General features: G+C 40.9%; 1 protein-coding gene across 1 annotated transcript; it reads left to right on the top strand.

The window, feature by feature from the left end:
- Nucleotides 1–1,103: 1,103 nt before the first annotated feature.
- Nucleotides 1,104–21,525, top strand: zdhhc2 (zDHHC palmitoyltransferase 2). The gene is made up of 13 exons (XM_074673431.1): nt 1,104–1,634; nt 6,102–6,128; nt 8,821–8,915; nt 9,606–9,726; nt 9,893–9,962; nt 10,073–10,105; nt 13,357–13,477; nt 13,776–13,908; nt 14,516–14,642; nt 18,303–18,395; nt 18,574–18,689; nt 18,798–18,856; nt 18,941–21,525. Exons 1-12 carry the CDS (start codon nt 1,508–1,510, stop codon nt 18,836–18,838), a joined length of 1,104 nt encoding a protein of 367 aa, XP_074529532.1. The 5' UTR covers nt 1,104–1,507; the 3' UTR covers nt 18,839–18,856; nt 18,941–21,525.
- Nucleotide 21,526: the final 1 nt, after the last annotated feature.

Genomic DNA, 21,526 nt, shown 5'->3' on the forward strand with positions numbered 1-21,526 from the left:
TGAAAGTTTTGCCTTAAAATTAAGGAACAAAAAAATTAGAAACAGAGAAATGAAACAAACAGAAAACAGAAGTCAAAATACAAACACCAAAGTGCCCCCTTGGGATCCAAGGTGCCCTGCATTGAGCTAAAACACGTGCTGAAGTGCTACCTTGGTATCAAAAACATGCACTGAAGTGCCAAATCAGTGCTAAAGTGCCCCCATGGGGCCCAAAAAATGTGCTTAAGGCGTGCTCCAAAGTCAAATCATGAGCTTAAGTGCCATCATGGGAATTAAAGTGCATGCCAAACTGCCTTCTTGGGAAGAATAAAATGTGTGCTAAAGTGCCCCTGAAAAAACATGGGAGTTAGTGCCCAATTTAGTGGCGTGAGTGTGCTTTAAGTGCCTTCTTCTACTTTGTGCCCCTGCCCTTCAGAACCTCTGGTGGTTTGCTGCATTAAACGTGTAAGCTGTGGACACTTTATACTTACACAGCACTGAAACTGATTGAGTGTTTACATGTTACTGAGCCATCTGTCCACACGCTGAGGTTTATTTTCTGTGGTGCATATTGTCGGTTTAGGCTGCAGCATGTTACGCACCCACAGGATTGGCAACAGGTGGGAGATCAGTCTGTGTCATGTTGAAACAGCATTTAATGAAAGGTCTTAAAAGCCTTTTCAGGCTCATCAGTGTCATTTGGGGTTAAGATTAGTCCGGGTGCAGCTTGTCTGGGGTTTGTGCTGCAGCCTCCAGAGTTGTGATATTTGCTGTGAAACACTCTGCAGGTGCGGCTGGGCATGAAGCAGCAGAAGCAGGTGTATCTTGCAGACCTCCACCTCCGCTGACAGGTAATGATAAAGCACAGTATGCTGGAAACAGCAGCTCTGACGCAGGCAGCCTGGTGGACAGACTGACACTGGGTTTTATTGTCACCAAACACAGATCGCAGAGCCTGGGGGGGAAAGATGTTTACAGATTTTTCCTCAATAAAACCAAGCAACAGGGCTGGTAGGAGGCTGCCTGGCATCATTCAAGAATATCTCTGTGCGCGCGCCGATGTGTGTGCGCGCGCGCGCGTGTGAGCAGACCCCGTCTAAACACTCGCGAGGATGAACTTATTGAACCCATCCGCTCGCGGTGAAAAATGTGCCAGGCTTGCAGCATCTCGCGGACGCCATGGCAACCTGTGGGGAGGCAGCAGGGGCGGTCCTGACTCTGTGAGTGTGTGAGTGAGTGTGTGAGTGAGTGAGTGTGTGAGAGGTGTCTGATATTTGGTTGTAGTCGGTGCCAGTGGCTGAGCAGGACGATCAGAGGGGGAGCGAAAACAGCAGCAGCAGCAGCACCGGAGGCGGGAGGATGTTGCGTCTGTGCTGCCGATTAGGCTGATCAGAGCCGGAGCTACGATGCAGTGACAGACTACAGGAGCTCACTCACACACACTCTCACTTACACACACACACGCGCGCGCGCAGACAGAGGGAGAGTAACACACGACTGCGCGCGAGGGATGATCCGCTCCTAGACTATGGCACCGTCGGGCTCGCGTAGTATCAAGAGAGGCTGTCAGAGAGTTTTGTACTGGATCCCGGTCCTCTTCATTGCTCTCATTGTGGCATGGTCATACTACGCCTATGTTCTGCAGCTTTGCATAGGTAAGAGAGCAGCTGTCTGGGTAGTAAGAGGAGGAGATGTGTGTGTGTGTGTGTGTTTATGAGAGAGTGGGGGAATGCCTCAGTGTGTGTGTGTGTGTGTGTGTGTGTGTGTGTTTGGAGTGATGGGGTGTGGAGACATTTCTGTTTCAGCAGTTTCTTGTCAGGCTGCTTCTTATGGATGCAGATGACCGGCTTGTTGTTTATGCAGCGTGTGGACAGTGTCAGTCACATGACAATAACAGTTCATCCAGGGGTATCAGCATAGTGCTGCTGGAGAGTTGCACTGGTGTGTTTTTGCATGTAAGCACAGGTTGAGTGTTTTCAAACCACAGCACAGAAAACAGGAGGTATTTTATGACCTGCTTTTACTGTGAAAGGGCTTTCAGCTCACATGCTGTGTGAAAGGATGCACATAAAAGGATTAGAGTCATCCTATAAGATTCATTATCCCACACTACCACTCTATCAGCACTATCTTAAAGACTTACTGTAATAGCTTCAGGGTTGTGTAGTCACTGAGCTTCATTATCTGAATTCATACCCTCCAACACAACACCAGCACCAGCCACAGCAGCCGCAGCATTATCTTCTGGCAAGAAGTCCGTCTGTAATGGCTTTTGAGTCAGACCTGCCCCCTTTCCTTAACGCTTCCTCTGGCTTTGAGCGTTGGATGGTGCGGTTACAGACAGCGAGTCTCCTCAGTGAACGCTGAACACACAGTTGACCTGGATAGTGAGTAATGGTTTCTAGGATGTCTCAGAGGAGTCTCAGCAGCCTACTCCTGTGCTCCATTTGGCAGCTTGTCAGACCACTAGGAAAGCAGATCTTCCCTGTCAAAACCGAGGATGAAATGGAGACAGTTTAATGAGACCAAACAGAGGAAAACACAGAGAGGGAAGGTTTGAAGTCTTCACTGTTTGTCCTCTTCAAAACCCATCCTCTCCAGATTTAGCCTGATGTGATATCAAGCTTTAACTCTCGGCTTCATCAGAGAGACTCAAGTATGCTTCGGGTGTCCCAGCATCGTGTCACTGGGTTCACCAGAAGAGGTGTAGATGGAGATGATGGTAAATGGAGGCTCAGGCCCCCTGAAAGCAAGTTGGCAACTCACCACATTCAGAAAAAGAAACAACAACAGTGAGATAAAAAATGACCAAAGGTGAGACATGAGCCACTAAATGGAAGGAGACATCATGAAAAGACAAAAAAAGGAGGTCAAATTAAAGGGGTCAGCCCTTTGTTCCAACATTCATAGGATATTTTCAAAATTAGGTCTTGTGGTCCCTTCATTTCAATCCCCCATCAAAAGCTCCATCCTTCTTCAGGATTTTTTAAGAAGCACCTTTTATTTATCAAATGAATGAATGAATGAACATATGAATAAGTAATTTTACCTTAATCATCATCAGCAGAAATCATGATAACCACAATCATAACAAGAACAAATAAAATAGGCTGATTAAAAAGGGTTTTGGCTAACGCTCAAAGATACTGGACCCTTCAATTCCCTTAAGTCAGACAAATGAAACCAGATTTTGGAAAAACAAATCTTAGAAATATGTGAACTGTGGGAACCTAGGGCCTAATTGTTTTTTAATAGAATCGTGGATATTTAGGTCTGTGGGAACATAGGCATGCTCCCAAATTAACAATCACAGAGACACAAAGTGACCAACAACAACAACAACAACAACAACAACAACAACAACAACAACAACAACAACAACAACAACAACAAAAGACGAGTGTGATCATGTTTTCAGATGCAGGGTGGAATGTTCTGTACATGTCTGTAGCATAGACTGTGTAAAACATGGATGTAGTCTCCACAACGTCACCCGCACGTTTCTGATACCGTCAAATGAAGCCAATCTGTGGATGTAGCCACTTGTTAAATGACGCCAGCTTTGAGCTTCCTTTCTAACAGCTACAGGGTGCCCACCAGTCATGTGAGCTGAGCTGTGTCTCTGATTGGACAATCAAAGGATCCTAATAACTTCTTAACCGCTGAGTTAGAAAAAAATCCCCCCCTACAGTGTGTGCCGATAGTGAAATCAGCGTTACAGACCAAAGCTGTTTTTTGAACCAGGCTGTACGTATGCTTCGTAGTCAAGAGGCAACATCGGGTGAGTAAAAATGAAGCCTATGCAGAAATGCTAAAAGTTGCTGTTCATTGAGAACAAGCCGCATCCTCCGGTCTAAGAATATGAGACAATGAGGAAGTGCTAAAATCTGCTGTTTCTCGAGTGTCCACTTGAGGTTGGCTCCGGAAGTAGAGGAAGTCACATACACACCAAGCCACAAAAAGCTGTTTTCAAAGCAGAAATTAACATATTTGGTTTAAAATAAAGTCTCCTGTCTGAGTCGCTAATTTCACTATTGGCACCCACTGTACAGGGGGTGATTTTTTTTCTAACTCGGCAATTCAAAGGATATTAAGATTGCAAGCTTGCCCAATCAGAGGCACAGCTCAGAGTCATGTGACCACCAGGCGCCCTATAGCTGTACACAAAGCCCTTGCCAATACCAATATGGCAGCTATAGCCGACGTGCTTCATTTTCCGTGATGTCAGGGAGACTTGAAGCTGGCTGCAAAAAGACTGGAAGCCATATACACACTCAGCTGTAAAAACTGACTTTTACAGCATTAAAAAGCATATTTAGAACCTGGTCCAAAAAACGGCTTGGGTCTAAAATGCTGATTTCACTATCGGCACACACAGTACGTTGAATTAATTTTTTTCAAATTCGGCGGTTTAGAAGTTATAAGGATTGTTTGTCCAATCAGAGACACAGCTCAGCTCAAGTGGGTGTAGGTTTTCGAAAGGAAACTCACAGCTGACGTCATATCAAATGTGGCTGCGTCCGTAGATTTGCTTCATTTCATGGTATCAGGGATAGATGGTCAATGTCACACAGGCCACGTCCATGTTTTAAACAGTCCATGTTTTTAATGCCCTAAAAGTCATTTTTTATGGCTGGGTGTGTACGTGACTTCCGGTCCTTCTGAAGCCAGCTTCAAGCAGATTCTCTATGAAAAACAACAAAATCAAGAACAGAAAGACCAACAAACGTCTCTTTTTTGTTGTGTTTTGCGCTTCAGAGCTACTGTGTTATTTGAAAGTAGTACAACTCATAATATATGAAGTTGAAGAATACTTAAAGTTGTTTATCTGTGATTTCTTTCAAAAAGAGCTCAATGCACTGCCAGCATCTGTCCCAGGATAAACCTCGTCTAGAGTTACAGGACGCCTCGTCCTTCCATAAGACACTGAGACAGCATCGACCCTGCAGTCTGACACAAAAACCTCCATCCCTGTTAGATCCTGCCTCTCCTAAACTTGTTTTGCTTCCCTCCAGAACAAAACCAAAACTGTGATGCGTTTGAGTCACATGGGACAAACAGAGGTCAGCAGCAGCAGCAGGGCGAGGCAGGGCATCGGCCGCTCAGGGCCAGCATGTGGTCCACAAACACACAGGGAGAGTTGTCTGAAAGTATCGTCAGCTGATACCTCTCGTTGAGCAGCTCAGTTAATCCCATTGTCTGGTTTACATAACTCACCCCCAGCAATCTGCGTGTGACCCACTTTCTTTATAAAGCACAGACTGTCAGCCTTTGAACATTTGGGCCTTTCCCAAGATTGTTAAAAATATGAAATCAGGTGCTCTTTGGATGTGTTGCTGCAGGATGCCGGAGGAGAGGGAGGGTAGAGGAGACCTTGATGCTTTCATACGTACACTCGATGATATACGATACTATATACATCCCATCACATGCACTTAATCACACACACGCGTACTTCTGCCTCCCTGTCACACTCTGGGGCTTTTATGCTGGCAAGGCAGCATGCACACGATTTTTGGCTGCTTGCCTCAATTCAGCTCCCTGGTATACCTTTCCTCTGCTCCTTCTGTGTGTAAATTTGTGTGTGTGCATGTGTGTGCTCTGCTCTTCACAGGCTAACTGCAGTAGATGTATGTCACTATATGCTAGGCTAACAGTGTGCCTGCTTTCAAACAGCGAATCTCTGAAATAGGTCTCTGTCTTCTTTTGGGTCAGATCTCTGAGGTGTGTGAAGGTTTTGGGCTGGGCGCTGATGTTGACCTGTGACAGGCAGCTTCACACAGTCCTGTCTGCCGGTTGCTGCAGATGTCAGCGCTCACACACTTGCAGAAATACTGAGTTGTGTTTACTTTGTTGATGCTGAGAAATGCATATTTCAATAAAACTGTGTGTGCTCTGTTTTATTTTGAGACAGACGAGTATTTCTATAAGATGTTTTTCAGTTTTTCAAACTCTCAATCAAACACACACTGTTAGTGAGAAGTCCTCCTGTAAAATACACCACAAGGATATGCTGAAAGGATTTCACTTTGACACCAAAGTAAAAAACAAACAAATGTTTTTATTTGCAAGTGTTTGTGTAATTCATTCAACACAAAACTGTTTCTTTTTTAATTTTCCAGAGTCAATTGAAGACACAGGAGAAAAGGGTAAGTTATGAGATACTTGGCTTTTTGTTTTTTTCAGTTGACAAATTAGATCCACAGAGTCAGGATTAGAATTAAAGTAGATAAAGTAGACTGTTTCATTTTAAGACACACAAGGACGACAGTTTTGTTCAGTCAAGATTAGTGTATTTTTTCTCAGCAACTCTCATTTACACGCTGATAGGTCTGATTAAACTGAATCAGTTCTACCACTTTGAATCTTGATCTGTTGAAGTTTACTTTCTCTGACTCACAAAATCGATTTAGGGAACAAAATTTTGGTTGACGTCCTTTTATTAACAGAATTTATTTACTTGACAGTAAGTGTATCAACGGCTTTATTGGATGATGTCATGGTGACAGTATCACAATGCTATTTTCTAAATAGGATTGGCCACATTTAAGCCTAACACATATATAAGATTTTCAGTTTCATCACTTTAAACCGCATTTCTTTGTTTAAAAAACCTTTTTCGGTCAAATTTAAATAATTTATTTCAGTCTTTGTTTATCAGCTGTGTTGGAAAAAAGTTAAAATGTTGGACCCCCTAAAAAAAGCTAAAAACTGATTCACATGTGGTGTAAATGTTGGGGGAAAATATGGCTTCGCATGCAGTGTGTAGACATCATCATCATTATAAAAATCGCAATTTAAATCAACCCACAAAACAGTTAAAGAATCAAATTGGGAGAGAAGCAGATCATCCCTAATCTTCATAATATACTCAAACTTAAGTCAAATACACAGCCACGACCACAGGAAAAGATATTAAAGGATCAGAAATGTGCACGTTATTCTGTTCCTGTGATTCAAATTTATTCAATCTATTACACATACTCTAATACAATGTTAAATAAATCAGAAACACATACTTTTTACCTCATTTACCAATACAACTAACGGATAGAAAACCATAACAGAGCTGTGGTTGTAAATCGGGGGCAATAACAAGTGTGTCAGGACAAGTGCATCACTTTTAATTGTCCTCTGGAAACACTTCCATTGTGTTGTGGCGTGGTCGTAGAGCTCCCAGGGCCACAGTAGTTTTCTGCACAGAGGGCGCCAAACTTGACACAAACTGGAGCTTTAAGTCTCAGAAATAGGAAATTGGCAAGACAGATATTTTACTCTGATCATTTTTTTTAATCCACCCGATGGGTAGTCATACTTCTCTGGTTCTTTCTTTTCCCTTTCCCCCTTTCTTTTCTCTGTTCTTGTTTTTCTTTTTTTTCCTGTTATTTAATTATATTTTTTGTTCAGGTTTGTTATTTGAAATCCATATATATATATATATATATATATGCTGTCAACATCTTTACATGAGAGAAACAAAAACAAAAGAACATTGCGCTTTTACACCAGTACTTTAACAAATGTAAACCATCATTTTGCCTTTCATCTTATACATATTCATAAAAGCTGTCATTAAGTGTCATTGGATGTGATCTCAAAAATCAATACATAGAGTGTTTGTACTGACGTCACGATTTGGGCAGTTACCTGGATGTGCAGCCACATTGGAGGTACACAAGCGTAAACGTTGAATGGACAGAGATAGAAGTGTGCTGTAAAATATGATTTTAGGATGTCTTATCCACCAACAAATGTGGAAAAATTGACGGAGCACACAAAAACTTAAAGTGAAGGACTCAGTCAGCAAGAAGAGAGAGATTTTGAAAAATTATGACTGATTAATGAGAGCGTCTCATACGAGGAGTTAGCATATTTATCATCACCTACCCAAAGGTATGAAAACATAGATGCTACTACTGTATTTTTCATGGGGTCCACGGAATAAATGATGTTCTTCTGGGAGAGGCTCACTTTGAAATAGCCACATAAAAGACACTGAATTCTTCTGATGAACTATTTATCGCTATGAATCACCACTCAATCAAAGTTAACATTTTTACTAAAGTGTGATTTTAAGATGCTACGGCCAAAGAACATGACCTACCTGACAGGAAATGCTGTGAACAGACTCCAATGTTGAGATTAATGACAGATTATTGCCTTGGAAATCCGAGTGGAGTTTAGCTAACCACAATGTTCTCCACTCTTCTGACAATTGTTTGCACTCCTCACCCCGATTTACGATCATTTTCGGTAGTCAAAAGCATATGAAATGTTTTTTTCTCGGTCTGATTAGTGCAGCAAAAAATGTGCAACAATAATTCTCAAGCTCAATGCAGTTCTGTTGTGAGAGTGCCTCCAACATGGCCAAGCTCGAGTTGATTATGTCACGTGTAAACACTCTATATGGTAAACACAGCATGCACTTAAACCCTACATTAATACACAGAACCGTGTGTAGCCGCTGGAAGATAAGTACTGTAACTGTGAGCACGTCAGCGTAACTTTATCAGCCCATACCTACAGACCTGCTGTGGTCAGATATTCTTGGTTTGTACTTTATACACTACTGCTGCCCTGAAAGGTGCAATATAACTATGTGACATGTAAACTTTATTGTTAAAAATAAACAAACAAACAAACACAATTTTAAGCACACAAAGTTTGCATAGCTACAGGTAATTGTAAACAAACTGGTGGGAGCACAAAGAAGTGAAATTGATTCACACTAAAGTTTAAACAGCCTGTGTTTTGAAGCTGCAAACTCAGTATGAGTGGTAACTGTGTGTATCTCTGCTGATGAAGGATGATGAAGACTTGTTTCTGTTTCCCTTCCTTCAGTTGTTTACTTACTGGTGTACCATGTGGTATTCATCATGTTTGTGTGGGCGTATTGGCAAACCATCTTCACCAAGCCGGTGAACCCCCTGAAGGAGGTGAGTCTGACTGAGACACAGCATTGTTGTCAGCTGGGATGATGAGGCATGATGGGAAGTGCAGATGTAGGTTACAGCCTCGCCGTGTGATTGAACGCTGCATTTAGACTAATAATACTTTCCAGTGGAAGTGCCTGGAGCCGCTCTGTAATGGCTCTGATCCTGACCGCAGCACTTCAGCTCTGCAGGTTGAGCGCATACACACATGCATACATCTTGGAGAGGACACTTGGAGAGAAGCCACCTTTGCATTTATAAACAAGTGAAGCCTGCAGCGATACCCTATATGAAAGCTCTCCTTTATGAGATCTGATGGCCGGATCACTTGAGGTTTTCAGATTGTAATAAAAGTCAATTTTCATGTGTGCTGTGCTGTTTGTTATCATCAGAGTTATTTGTTTCCAGTGTTCAATCATAAATCGCCTGAGTGGCTGAAAGTAATATCGCAGCTCTGTGCTGCTTTGCTCCCATTTGCCTGCTGGGGCTGAAAAAAACAACAACAAATGAAAGAAGGAAAGAGAGAAACCCTTCTCCGTTCACTGTGCTGCAGCTTCACAGGAACAAACATGGCTGCATCCCTGACACTAACACAGCTTGTAGCTTATCTGAGGATTTAAATCACTACTCGCAGGTTCAGGTGTTGATAAATCACAAGTGTTGTTCTTTACCTTTGTGTTCTGGCCTACATAGTTCCACCTGTCCTACTCTGACAAAGAGCTGCTGGAGCGTGAAGATCGGGGAGAGTCCCAGCAGGAGATCCTGAGGAGGATAGCCAAGGATCTGCCCATCTACACCCGCACCAACTCTGGAGGTACAGTAGAGCTCCCATCACTGCTGATGTGGAACAGGAGGAGAGGTGTGAATGACGTGCAGCTCTCAGAGCTCATTTCACCTCCGTCACCTTGTTAGTCTGTGGTCAAGTGTTAGGCGAGGCTGCTGCTGACGGCTGTGTGATTGAATTGGCTGTGTCTCCTCAGCAATCCGTTTCTGTGACCGCTGCCAGCTGCTGAAGCCTGATCGATGTCACCATTGTTCAGTCTGTGATAAGTATGGCTCTCTGCTCATGCACCTATAGAGAAAAGACCACACCGTATATTGCATTCTGGCAGGTAGAGTGAGATTCAATTACACTGACGTCTGACCCTGCTGTGTTACAGATGCATCCTGAAGATGGATCACCACTGCCCCTGGTATGTAGGCACACTCTGAAAGCACTGTTAGTATATCCGCTTAAGCATATAATTTTCTTTTCGTTAAACCTTTCACAGTGTTTGGGTTTCATGTGCTCTGTAGCTCCTCAGCCAGCGAGACCACAAAGACCCGAAGTAGAGGGAGACCAAACAAATATGATCTACTGCAGGGCTTTGTTCTGGTGCTTGATGGGGGAAAGTTCATTTAGAAAAAAACATTAATCTAGGTGTTGTTGTGTTGTAGAATTTGCCTTTTGATCATAAAGCAGATCCGGCTGTTTGTTTACCAAATGCTCTGCAAGAACTGCACAATGTGATCATGTGCTTAGCTTTTTTTTAGGACACCCCTCATCCCTAATGCACACCTGATCAAAATTTTAAGCCATTTTTCACTGTGGGACTTTAAGAAGATTTTATATAGAGCTTCAAAATGCAAAAAGGAAAAGACAAAGTAATTTATTGCAAACAACAATTAAAGTGAAACAGGCTGCTCATCAGCTGATTGGAAGTTTAAGACCACAGCCTTTGAAAGACAAAATCTGCACAGAAATGTGGAAATGTGTTTCTGTCAGGTATTCACACTGTCATGACCTCCTGATGGCAAAGGCTAAAAAGCTTTAAACGTGGTCAGAATGTTGAGCTGCATCACTAGGTGCCATCACTACTGAGGTTGGACACAGCAAGAGGGACATTTTGAATTTCCTCAAAGATCTTGAGGGTTATGGTACAACAAAGTCAGGGGGTGGACTAAAAAAAATTCCCCGGAGCCAGAAGATCTGACCGTCCATCAAGACACGGGACGATCCTTGACCCAATTTGAGGCTGTTTCTGGTGCGGAATGCACCCCAATAACCATAAAAGCGTCTTCAAAGGCCCCGTCTCCTTCAACGCCATGAAATTTGCCCATTGAGACGTTGAAGAGAGCACCAAACATGGGACAGTGAAAGGTGAAGAAAGTTTTATTCCCTGTTGAGAAACAACCAAACCTTGACAGTCCTGATGGCTTCCAATGTCACTGACATGATGAGGAGATCACACTATATTTTTGTGCAAGTTATTTTTTGGGGCTTTATACGCCTTGGAATGGCTAGAGGGGGACAGTGGTTAGAGCAAGAAATAGGGAGTGACATGCAAGAAAGAGGCCACGGGCAGGAACGGAACCCAGGCCACCCACGTGAGGGCAAACCTCATCAAGCGTGACCTACACCACTGCACTCCACAAGGAGAGCCCACTTCAGATGTTTCCTTGATTGAGGAAACATCTGAAGGGGAGGGGGCACCATCATGATCTGGGGATTTTTCCTTCAACGGGACACCAGAGCTTCAGGTTGGTCAAGGGCATCAAACAGCGGCTGGCTCTGTGGAGGTGTTACAGGGGGCCTCCTTCATGACTGAGGGCCCTGGTCTGTGTGGGAATTACTGGGTTTTACAACAGGACAACGCTGCTCTTCACAATGCCCACCTGACAAAGGACTTATTCCAGAGAAATCAGCTCACTCTTTGGGACCATCCTCATGTTCCCCTGATCTAAATCATTCTGAGAACATTTGGGGATGGGTGGAGAGGGACGTGAATAGAAATAGACGTCAGCTCCAGACTGTGGATGATCCTCCATGAAGCCATCTTCACCACTGGAAGCAATGTTCTCAAAGCCTTTTGGAAACACTCACATTAAACATGCTGAAACAAGATTTTGAAGTGATCAACAAAGCGGGGGAGCTCCTCATTACTGAAGACTTTTTGAGACTTTCATTTATATTTAAGGAGGTTTTCTGGGGTTTTTGAGCTGTGGTCTTAAACTTTTGATCAGTTGATGAACAGCCTGTTCCAGTTTAAATGTTGTTTGCAATATTTTTTTTTTGTCTCATTCCCATTTCTTCTTTTTTCATCTTGAAACTCTTCTCAGAAACTTCTGGAAGGTAGGGTTTGCAGGAATTTTAATTACTTGTTAGTAAACTCAGCATTCAAACTGGGCTTCTCCTCCTTGGCTCAGTGCCAGCGGCAGCCCACACTCACAGCCTCTGACCAAAGCTACGTGAACACCCTTACTGTAGCATCACATTTCTACTTGAGAGACTCGGGAGCTGTGTGCCTTACTTGGCATGTTAGCACAAGCTAATCACAGTTTGACACATACCTGGTTAGCAGAAAGCCAACTCGCATCGCCCTTCATCCTGTGCTAGTCTTGAAATGACCGAAAGTGAGTGAAAGTTGAGCCGAGCAGCACCCTTATTTTGGGAAAGGCTTTATCTGTTAGTTTCACTTTTGCTGTGTTTTTCTTTTTACGTGCTACGTCCACTATTGAAGTTGCTTCTAATAGCTTTTTCCACTAGCTATTATCAACATGCAACATGCCACACGTAATACACACTGGGCAGCCTGAGGTAAACATGCCTACCCCACTTAGAAATGTCTCGAAACATCAACTTACAGGCTGAGGAGGGGGTTTGTAACCTGACACGCCAGATGAACAGTTTCATATATCCGCCACAGAATTATTTCACTAGTCCATCTGGGTAGCAGCTCTTCCCATTTGTTTTCAGAGGCAGGACTTAAAAAAAAATCAGCAGCTGGTGATTGGACGACCGTTCTGACTAACACACTCACCACGGACCAATCCACATCAAGCCACGGTATGACGTAGCTTATGGGAGCGGTTGCTTCTAAGAAACAATAGATGAACAACTACTGAATCACGAGAAACAGCTGTGAAAAAGGTGTTAGACGACAGCTTCCGTTTTTATCAATTTAACTTAAGAATCAAAGCAACGCTGACAAGTACGAAAGTCTGCTGACGTCACGTCTGCTCCCACAGCTCCCGCCTCTCTTCCCTGATTGGGCCGGTCAGAATTTAGCGGAGTGAAATTGTTGGTCAATGGAGCCTGACAAGATGGACCTGCAGGAGTTCAGAAAATGAATCAGGCAGGTCCATCTGCTCTGCAAGGTAGAGGGTTTGAGGCAGACACAGACACTGACACACATGTATAGAGGCTTGTAGGAGACAATGGAGCAGGATTATTCCTGTAAAAGTTGATGTTCTAATTTTAGGGAAATCCTGCAGACTCTACCTTTAAGATCACTGAGTGCAAAATGTAAATTCTTACAATTTTTCAACTGTTGTTAAGATTTTGATTAGATGTTTATTTCCTGTTTGTTTGCTCAACTTTATGTAACATGTTTTTAAATAAGGCATGAATAACAGTGTGCTTATTGTGCTGTTTTTCATAATGATCCATTTATTGTTGCTGCAGGGTGAACAACTGTGTGGGATTCTCCAACTACAAGTTTTTTATGCTCTTCTTGGCGTACTCTCTTCTCTACTGCCTTTTTATAACTGCTACAGATCTTCAATACTTCATCAAATTTTGGATGGTAAGTCAGGCAGTCATTACTGAGGCGTACAAACTAAATCAGATCTTCCCAGGCATCTGAAAACACACATCCTGTGTTATCAAATAAGCAATGTTAAATGTCTTTTTCCTCTGAAGGCTGGAGGTAGAGCACATTTCCGTCTGAAAGAATATCTGGTATGAGACATCATGGTAGTTAGAGGCAGAGTAGAAACAGCTTGATAAGAAAGGCAGAAGATTTGAGTAGATCCCAGTCTGAGTGCGGTCACATCTGTCCTGTTTCCTCATGTTTGTTTGGTTCTGGTTCTGTGTTCCTTCAGAACGGCCTCCCAGACACTCAGGCCAAGTTCCACATCCTGTTCCTCTTCTTCTCAGCCTCCATGTTCTCAGTCAGCCTGGCTTCACTCTTCATCTACCACTGCTGGCTCGTCTGCAAGAACAGATCCACGCTCGGTAGGTGGCGTTCTCCGTCATGCCTGTGTGTTTGTGTGTGTTTGTGTGTGTTTGTGTTGTCTGAGGACGCAGTGATAATACGAGCTCACTCCTCCCTGTCTTTGGATATCTGCTCGTGGTTTGCACAGAGTTGTCTTTGCACTAATGATGAAGGATGTTTCATCACACTTTTCCCACCATCAGTCACCCTCCTCATCAATGCAGCGGTTTGATGAGCCTCTCCGGGCCGTTATCACACGGAGCTGTTTCTCATTATGTGTGCACAGTGGCACACTTTGTCTGTGTGTAGAGCAGAGTGGATTATCCTGAGGAGTATGTTACAGTGAAATGCAAAGACACAAGGCTCAGAGCGGTAAGAAGCTTAGTAACAGAAGCTGCTAGGAGGAGAAGTCACACATGGTGGCGCAGTCTGAGGTTTTTCTTTCCCCGTCCAACAAAGACGCTTTCATTCAGAGTTTTTACGCTGATTCAGATGTTCAGCAGGAATCATCCTCGTGCTGATCTGCTGTTTGAATGTGCTGCTGTTAATACGAATAACAGCTTACATAAAGACAGAGGAGGGTGGTTGCTGAATTTTCTCATTTTCTTCTTCATTTGCGTCCTTCAGAGGCTGTACGGGCTCCGGTGTTTCGCCACGGCACAGATAAGAACGGCTTTAGTCTGGGCCTCACCAAGAACTTCCGGCAGGTGTTTGGGGATGAAGTGAAATTCTGGCCTATACCAGTTTTCTCCAGGTAAAGATTCCCTTTGAATAAAATCACAACAGGATCACAACAAGGAAACAAAACATAAAACAAAGCTTTAGAGAGGAGAGTGTTGTCAGATTATATACAATTACTTCTGTTTACTACTGTATCATATACTTATAAAATAATTTCATGATGTCTCAGACTTTCAGGTTTGTCTCCCTGCTGCTTCAAACCTATTACATGTCCTGAATTGATTGCTTTCATGTCTTTGGCTTAATTTGTAAAATTTATTACAAAAAAGAGTCACAATGAATAACACTAGGGAACACTTGAAAAAAAAATCTGTTGAGTTCGATTTTTATGCTGATTTAAACTAAAATTGGCATGCTGATTCCAAAATTGCGCTCAGTTTTTTTCTAGCACGCCAAGTTTTTTCTCCACATACAGCTTATGTTACCCTCCAGCAAAATACCACCAATTAGCTGCCATAACATGTGGGATGGGTACCAAATTAGGTACTTTTAAAGGTACCGACCGAATTCCATTTGTGGTACCAGTTCATGTCAAATCAAACAGTACCATGTTTAGGTACCGTACACATCCTTGTAACTGTTAGCGTGTGGAAGAGTAGGCAAATTTCCGTACTGGACATGTACACAGCATCACAAGGTTATTTATTGAAGAATAAATATATTATAATGAAAAACGTTGAGATTTTATTAGTGAACAAATTACTATTTATTACCACATAAACACACTCAAAAGGAGCAAGAATTGGTACTGTTGTGAAATGATCCCAATTGCCAGATACCAGGCATCAGTACCATAGCGTTTCAAATGTGAAAGGTACCAATCCCTTAGTAAGACTTGCTAGCTGATCACGATTGGACTCTTCTACAGCTACATGGCAACTTGTTTGTGCAGTCACAGTTGAAACAGTGCAGTGAGAGGTGTGTGCAGCTCCCAATAGGTCAGGATTATCAATATCTGCAAATAGAAAGCTAGCATAGTAGGGATACAGAGGTTTCGTGCTGGCTCTTCTCTTCACTTTGTAACCATGGGCATACCGCCATAAGTTCTTTATCATTTCATGCTGTTTTTTAAGTTTTCAAAACTTGTAACTTTTCCATCTTAATGTGTTATTTGCATAGGTCTATATTTCCTTTGTTCCAGATCATATCAGTTTTTTCCCCTGTAGCTCCTCCAGTAGCCATATCCTTTGCAAAACACACAATAGCGTTAAACAAACATTACAGTCATGCCTGTTTCTTTCATATTTCATTGTATGCCAATATTTGAAGGTTTTCATAAAACAAGCACATATCTGGTCAATAATGTATTTTTCATATTTTTAAGAAAATGGGAATCCTATAGTTCAAACCTTGATGTGATAGAAAAAACTGAGATCAGTTTTGGGTTCTGCACCCAAAACTTAGTTAAAAACAGCTGTCAGACCTAACTCATCAAAAAATGTGTTCACTGATGTTATAGATGACACCAAAGTCATTGTTTTTTCTCTCCTTCAAATTTAGCGCAAAAACACTCAAATATTTAAACAGAGAGACATGATGTTAGAACAACCTGGATGAGAGCTAAAGAAGATTGTGCTGCTGAATACAGTTTATATAGATTATATGTATAACACACAACATCCATTTAGGCCAAACCAGTCTAGTTGTGTTTGCATCACACACTTCAGTATCAGTTTCTTCTCTCTTTTCATCTTTAACTCTAAATGCTAGCTAAATGAGGTCATTGAGTTTTCACATTAATTATAAACTCAAGCAGACATCAAACCAGCTTCATGAGCATAAGCACATAAGTTATTCATAATTTGTTTCTTTGATTCAAATGATTTATTCTGGGATATCAGAAAAGTCCAGAGGAAGTGAAGCCCGTGTTCAGCTCCGGTGAAAGTCACTCAAAAAGTCACTTTGATAAGAAATAGCTGAATTATCATTGTATTGATTTAATGTGAAATCTTGCTAACCATTTCTTACTTCAAAGATAAAAGACTCAAAGAATTATATATTTTATTTATTTTGATTGAAGGAACAGTGGAGACTTTCTAAAGAGATCTTAGAAAGTCTCACTTCTAGATATATGCCAGATTGTAATCCACATCTTGAAATAAGATTATCAGTGCCATAGTAGGTTATTTCTAAATGCTATTTCTAAATGCTATTTCTCAGCTTCCTGGTCAGCTGGGACTGGACTAAAATCCCCATGACAGCACACGGGCCAGCACAGTTTTGTAGAGAGAATAGAGATCTGTGTTTTTCTTCTGCTGAAAACAGTATCTTGGATTTACCATGTAGTAATGATGGACACTGAGGCTGAACTGGAAATATTTTGCTCAAAACATACAAACAAACAAACAAACAAACAAACAAAAAACCCTGCAATTGATAGGAGTAATGTCCTCAAGACAATAGGTACAAGTGCTCATGGGAAATGAAGTCTGTAACCCAAACAACACTAGCTTTGGATTTGTAAAAAATAGATTTGTAAAAAAATTGATTTGTAAAAGTTTATAAAATTAATGACTAGGTAGTGTCAGATGTATTTGTGTAGTAATCACTGGTTCATGAAAGGAAACCTCCTCGTCCCTCAGTGGCCTCATGATATCAGATGATGTCTTCATTCTTCTGCTCTTCAGTGTTATGAGCCGCGTCAACATCAGAAAACAGAAAACTCTTTCTACTTGTAAAGAAAAATGTTTTGCTAGGGTTTGGGCAGTTTGGGAAAAGTATACCATCATCTTCAATGATGGGATCACATCTCAATTCAATCACAATTGTTTTATTTCTTTCCCCTAAAAACTTTTCTTCCTTTGAACCATGAACAACTGTAAGGCAACAGTGTTTCTTTTTTCTGCATTAATTTTATATTTTCTGATCCAGTTTTGCACCCTTTTCGTGTCTTTTAAACTTTTAGTAACCATCCAATACATATTAAAATAATGATAAATAAATCATTTAGGCAGAACAACTCTAAGAGTGCTTGTTAATTAATTTTAGTTAATTTGGTCTGACACTGTGTAATAGTTTGACTGTTTTTGGAACAAGACCAGTGTTGATTCTTTTTTTAAACCTTGATAAGATTAAACAACAAACTTCCTGCAGCCTTCCATGATGTTATTATGACCTGTTTGCAAGCTGATTTATAGAGGTTTGGTTGTCCTGCCTAAAGCTGCAGGTCAACTACTCCCCCTGTTGTTCAACAGTTGAAACACATTAAGGTAAAATAAATAAATGAATAAATGAATAAAAAAAATTAACGCTGGGATTGTTGCAAGAATTCTCTTATAAGGTTTAATTTCTGTATGATTATTTACAGAAACAATAAATAATGGAACCACTGTAATATTTGATCACATTAAGTTTCTTTTCCCTTCTTTCTTTCTTTCTTTCTTTCTTTCTTTCTTTCTTTCTTTCTTTCTTTCTTTCTTTCTTTCTTTCTTTCTTTCTTTCTTTCCCACATAGAAGTGAGATTAAGTTGCATTTTCTATTTCTATATTACATTACAGGGTTAGTTTACTGACTTACTAACACCCTCTGCTTTTTTCTTCTTACCTTCCTTGGTTTCCATTTCCAGAACAAAAAAAGAATAAAAAATGTTACAGAAATTTGTTTTTATGCTTAAAGTTTTGCCCACAGGACACAGAAACATATTTAAACATCAGAAATATGTCACTGTCTTTAGTTTAGGTGATGGCTGCTCGTTCCCAGCCTGTCTGGTGAATCTGGACCCTGAGCAGCCTCCATCACCCTCAGCCTCCAACCCTGTAAACAAGAGGTGAGTATAAAATAAAGTGCAAATAAAGACAAACTCAGCAGCAACACAGGAGGAGAATCAGAGGGGCCGAATTAAGCACTCACTGTTCTTAAAGATATGTATGCACAGTGGTGCGTGGGGTTTGGGACTTCCAGTGTTATGATGCCTGGCTTCACACCTGCTGCTTGTGTGTTTCCAGTGCAGCAGAGGGCCGCCAGTTCCCATCAAAGCCGCTGAGAGAGTCTCAGAGTCGACTGCTTACCAGCACCCCCTCCTGGTCAGAGAGTGAGGGTGCAACAGACAAGGACAGGAAGGGTGAGATGATGCCGTTTAACTTCTACTGAGTTTGAAACATACCACATGAAGACTCATGATTGAGAGGAGTTAATTTGGGGTTTTATTCCACGGTTGTGATGTCATCAGGTGCCAGCAACCCAGCAATCACAATCGAAAATGAGGCGTGATCAGAGACAGAGCTGGAGGTGACACCTTTAACTCAGTGAAGTAAGTCTACAGTCATCAGAAAGTGTTCATGAGTCATGATTAAAGGAAACTTTTACTTTCAGGTCCGGCCCTCTCCTCTGTGTTTGTGCCTCTCTGAATGTGAAGAGGAGGCGACACCATCAGTATTTGTGGTTTGTGATACTTCAGTCTGTTTACGTGACTGAAACCACTTAAACAACGACAAAAACTACTAAAAGAAGAAAAACACACCATCATCCCCAGTCTGACTGGCTGTGACACAGTCAACTCTTTCTGCTGCTATCTTTAAGTATTTGGGCTTCAGGACAAAATGATTGAAATCAAAATGCATTCCAACATCACCAGTTTCTTTGTTTGGACATGAAAAAGCACAGAGCAGCAGTGGAAGAGGACGTCTGGATTCTTTTATCTATCATTTTCTATCGTAGGAGATCGATCCGAGCTTGTTTCTATGTTGCAGTATAACTTGTATTATGTGCCAAATGTTTGCACATCAAGTAAAGATTAGTAGAAGTGTTCATGTGACTGATGTTCCTTTGGTCATTTTCTTTTTAGTGCAGTTCTCTCTGAAGGGGGTGGGCAGCTCTCCCACCCACCACGTTGAGTGTTGTGAAAGTCCAAACGATGCATGCTCTCATCTCAGGATGTCAATGCAAACTGACCTTGTTGTAATGAACTGTACCACAAATGTTCACCCCTTTGCTCGAGAAGAAAAACAGTGTTTTCATTAGTAACATGAATAAGGGCTCTTCTGACTCGTGAAAGCATGTGTGAGGACTTTACTGTTGTAGAGGAACAGCTGAGAGCTGGTGCTGCGACAGCGTGTCCCCCTGCCAAATATCTACACTGCTGTCTGTACACATCCAGACCTCCTGACAGACTCTGGAGGGCTAACACACCACCTGCTAGCAGTGCCTCAGTGTGACGCTGCAGATCTGCTCTCCATCAAAAAGCAGATACTGTGACAGTTTTCTATATCACAACATGACGGTGTTACGGGAAAGGAGAAGGACCACTGAAATTTTCTGAACTGGAGGACAGGCCAACGAACAAGTTTTTCTTTTGGAGATCAGACTGTTTCTATGTTCTGTCTTTAACCTCAAAATAATATATATTTTTTCCCTCAGAATTCTGAAATCAAAGTTACATCTCTTCTTGTGTCAGATTTCTGATTCGGTAACCTGTCCGATTTCTAAAAATCTTTCCTTTGGTCAAAAAACTTTTCTGATTCCTTTTTTTTCAAACTATCCCCAAATTCTGAAAAATTAGTCACAATTTAACTAATCCAATACTTTGTAATTCTCAGAAGTCTTACTTCATTCCTAATATTACTAATATTTATTTTTCCAAAAATTCTGAGCTGAAAGACACAATTCTATATTTTTTCAGATTTTTGAATTTAATCAAGTTTTTTATTACTTAAAAAATGTGGAATTAATCTCAAATTACGAACTTTTCTTGAAATTCTTACACTGCAGATGTTTTTTTTCCCTCCAAATTTATCCCAGAAATTCATTCATTTGACTTTTCAAATTTATTGGATTTAAGTCAAAAAGGCAACTAGTTCTTTTGACTTTTGACTTTGATATTAGGCCTTTGTCAGAAGTCATTCTTCAATCTGAGAGTTCTGTCTTTTTTCCCCTCTGAAATCTCAAAGTCACAGCTCTTTTTTATTACTTTTAAAAGATTTCTGACTTTGATTTGGTCCAACATCTAATTTCTAAAAAAAGCCTTCTTTTAATTTTTTTTAAAAACATTTTCCTGATATCCAAGTTGATTCAAAAAATTATTTCCTCAGGATTCTAAAATTAAAGTAACAGTTCAGTATTTTGGGATATCTGAGAGTAAAGCCATAATTCTGACTTATTCTCTCAAAACTTTGCATTTTGACTTTTGTAAGAACTTTTTTTTGTCATTTTTCTGCGAACTCATACTCCAGTCTGAGAATTCTGCATTTTTTCTCTCGGAATTTTTGGATGAAAGGCACAGCTCTACTCGATTCTGAATTTGTCTTACATCAAATTTCTAAAAAAGGATATATTCTGATTACAAATTCTAGCCTTTTCCTCAGAAGTCTTTTATGTATTTCACAGTTCTTGATTTTTTTCAAAATTCATGTTTTAAATTTTAGATTTTTGCCATTTTTCTCTGAACTCATACTTTAATCTGAGAATTCTGACTTTTTTTTTTCAGAATTTTGAGATCAAACTCCGAAATTTTACTCTTATTTTAAGTCTGAGAACAAAGTCACAGTTAAATCTTTTCTGTCTTTTATTCAAGATTCAGGGGTCTTTTTAAAAATTCAGACCCTTTCCTCAGAATTTCCCTTTTTTATTTTTTTATCTTTTTGCTTTATTCCTACTTAAAGGCATAACAAAGCAACTCCAATAAGTTATTATCAGTGTTCCTGATCCTTTTCCGTACTCTGACGATGCGCTGCAGAGCAAAAAATGAAAAATAAAAAAAGATAAATAAATAAAAAACAGCTCTAGCTGCTTTGTAGAATACATTTTCACCTTCTTATGATTCTGTCTGTTCACGTCTCTGGCTTGAAACTATAAAACCATCAATTCAAATTATTTGGAAGAATGTATGCTCGTTACAAAAAAATCTTCATGGTGACAATCTATATTTTTCTATTCTTCTGTCTGTACAAAAAGACATTATGG

The sequence above is a fragment of the Halichoeres trimaculatus genome, unplaced genomic scaffold, assembly GCF_033239565.1.
Source record: "Halichoeres trimaculatus isolate MK-OKI-2021-1 unplaced genomic scaffold, fHalTri1.1 fHalTri1_scaffold_7, whole genome shotgun sequence".
In the NCBI taxonomy this organism is placed as follows: Eukaryota; Metazoa; Chordata; class Actinopteri; order Labriformes; family Labridae; genus Halichoeres; species Halichoeres trimaculatus.

Excerpts from the sequence above, each read along its gene's own strand:
- zdhhc2 (XM_074673431.1), top strand. The coding sequence starts at position 1,508 with ATGGCACCGTCGGGCTCGCGTAGTATCAAGAGAGGCTGTCAGAGAGTT. Across the intron at positions 6,129-8,820 it reads TGAAGACACAGGAGAAAAGG|TTGTTTACTTACTGGTGTAC; the intron begins GTAAGTTATGAG and ends CCCTTCCTTCAG. Across the intron at positions 8,916-9,605 it reads CGGTGAACCCCCTGAAGGAG|TTCCACCTGTCCTACTCTGA; the intron begins GTGAGTCTGACT and ends TGGCCTACATAG.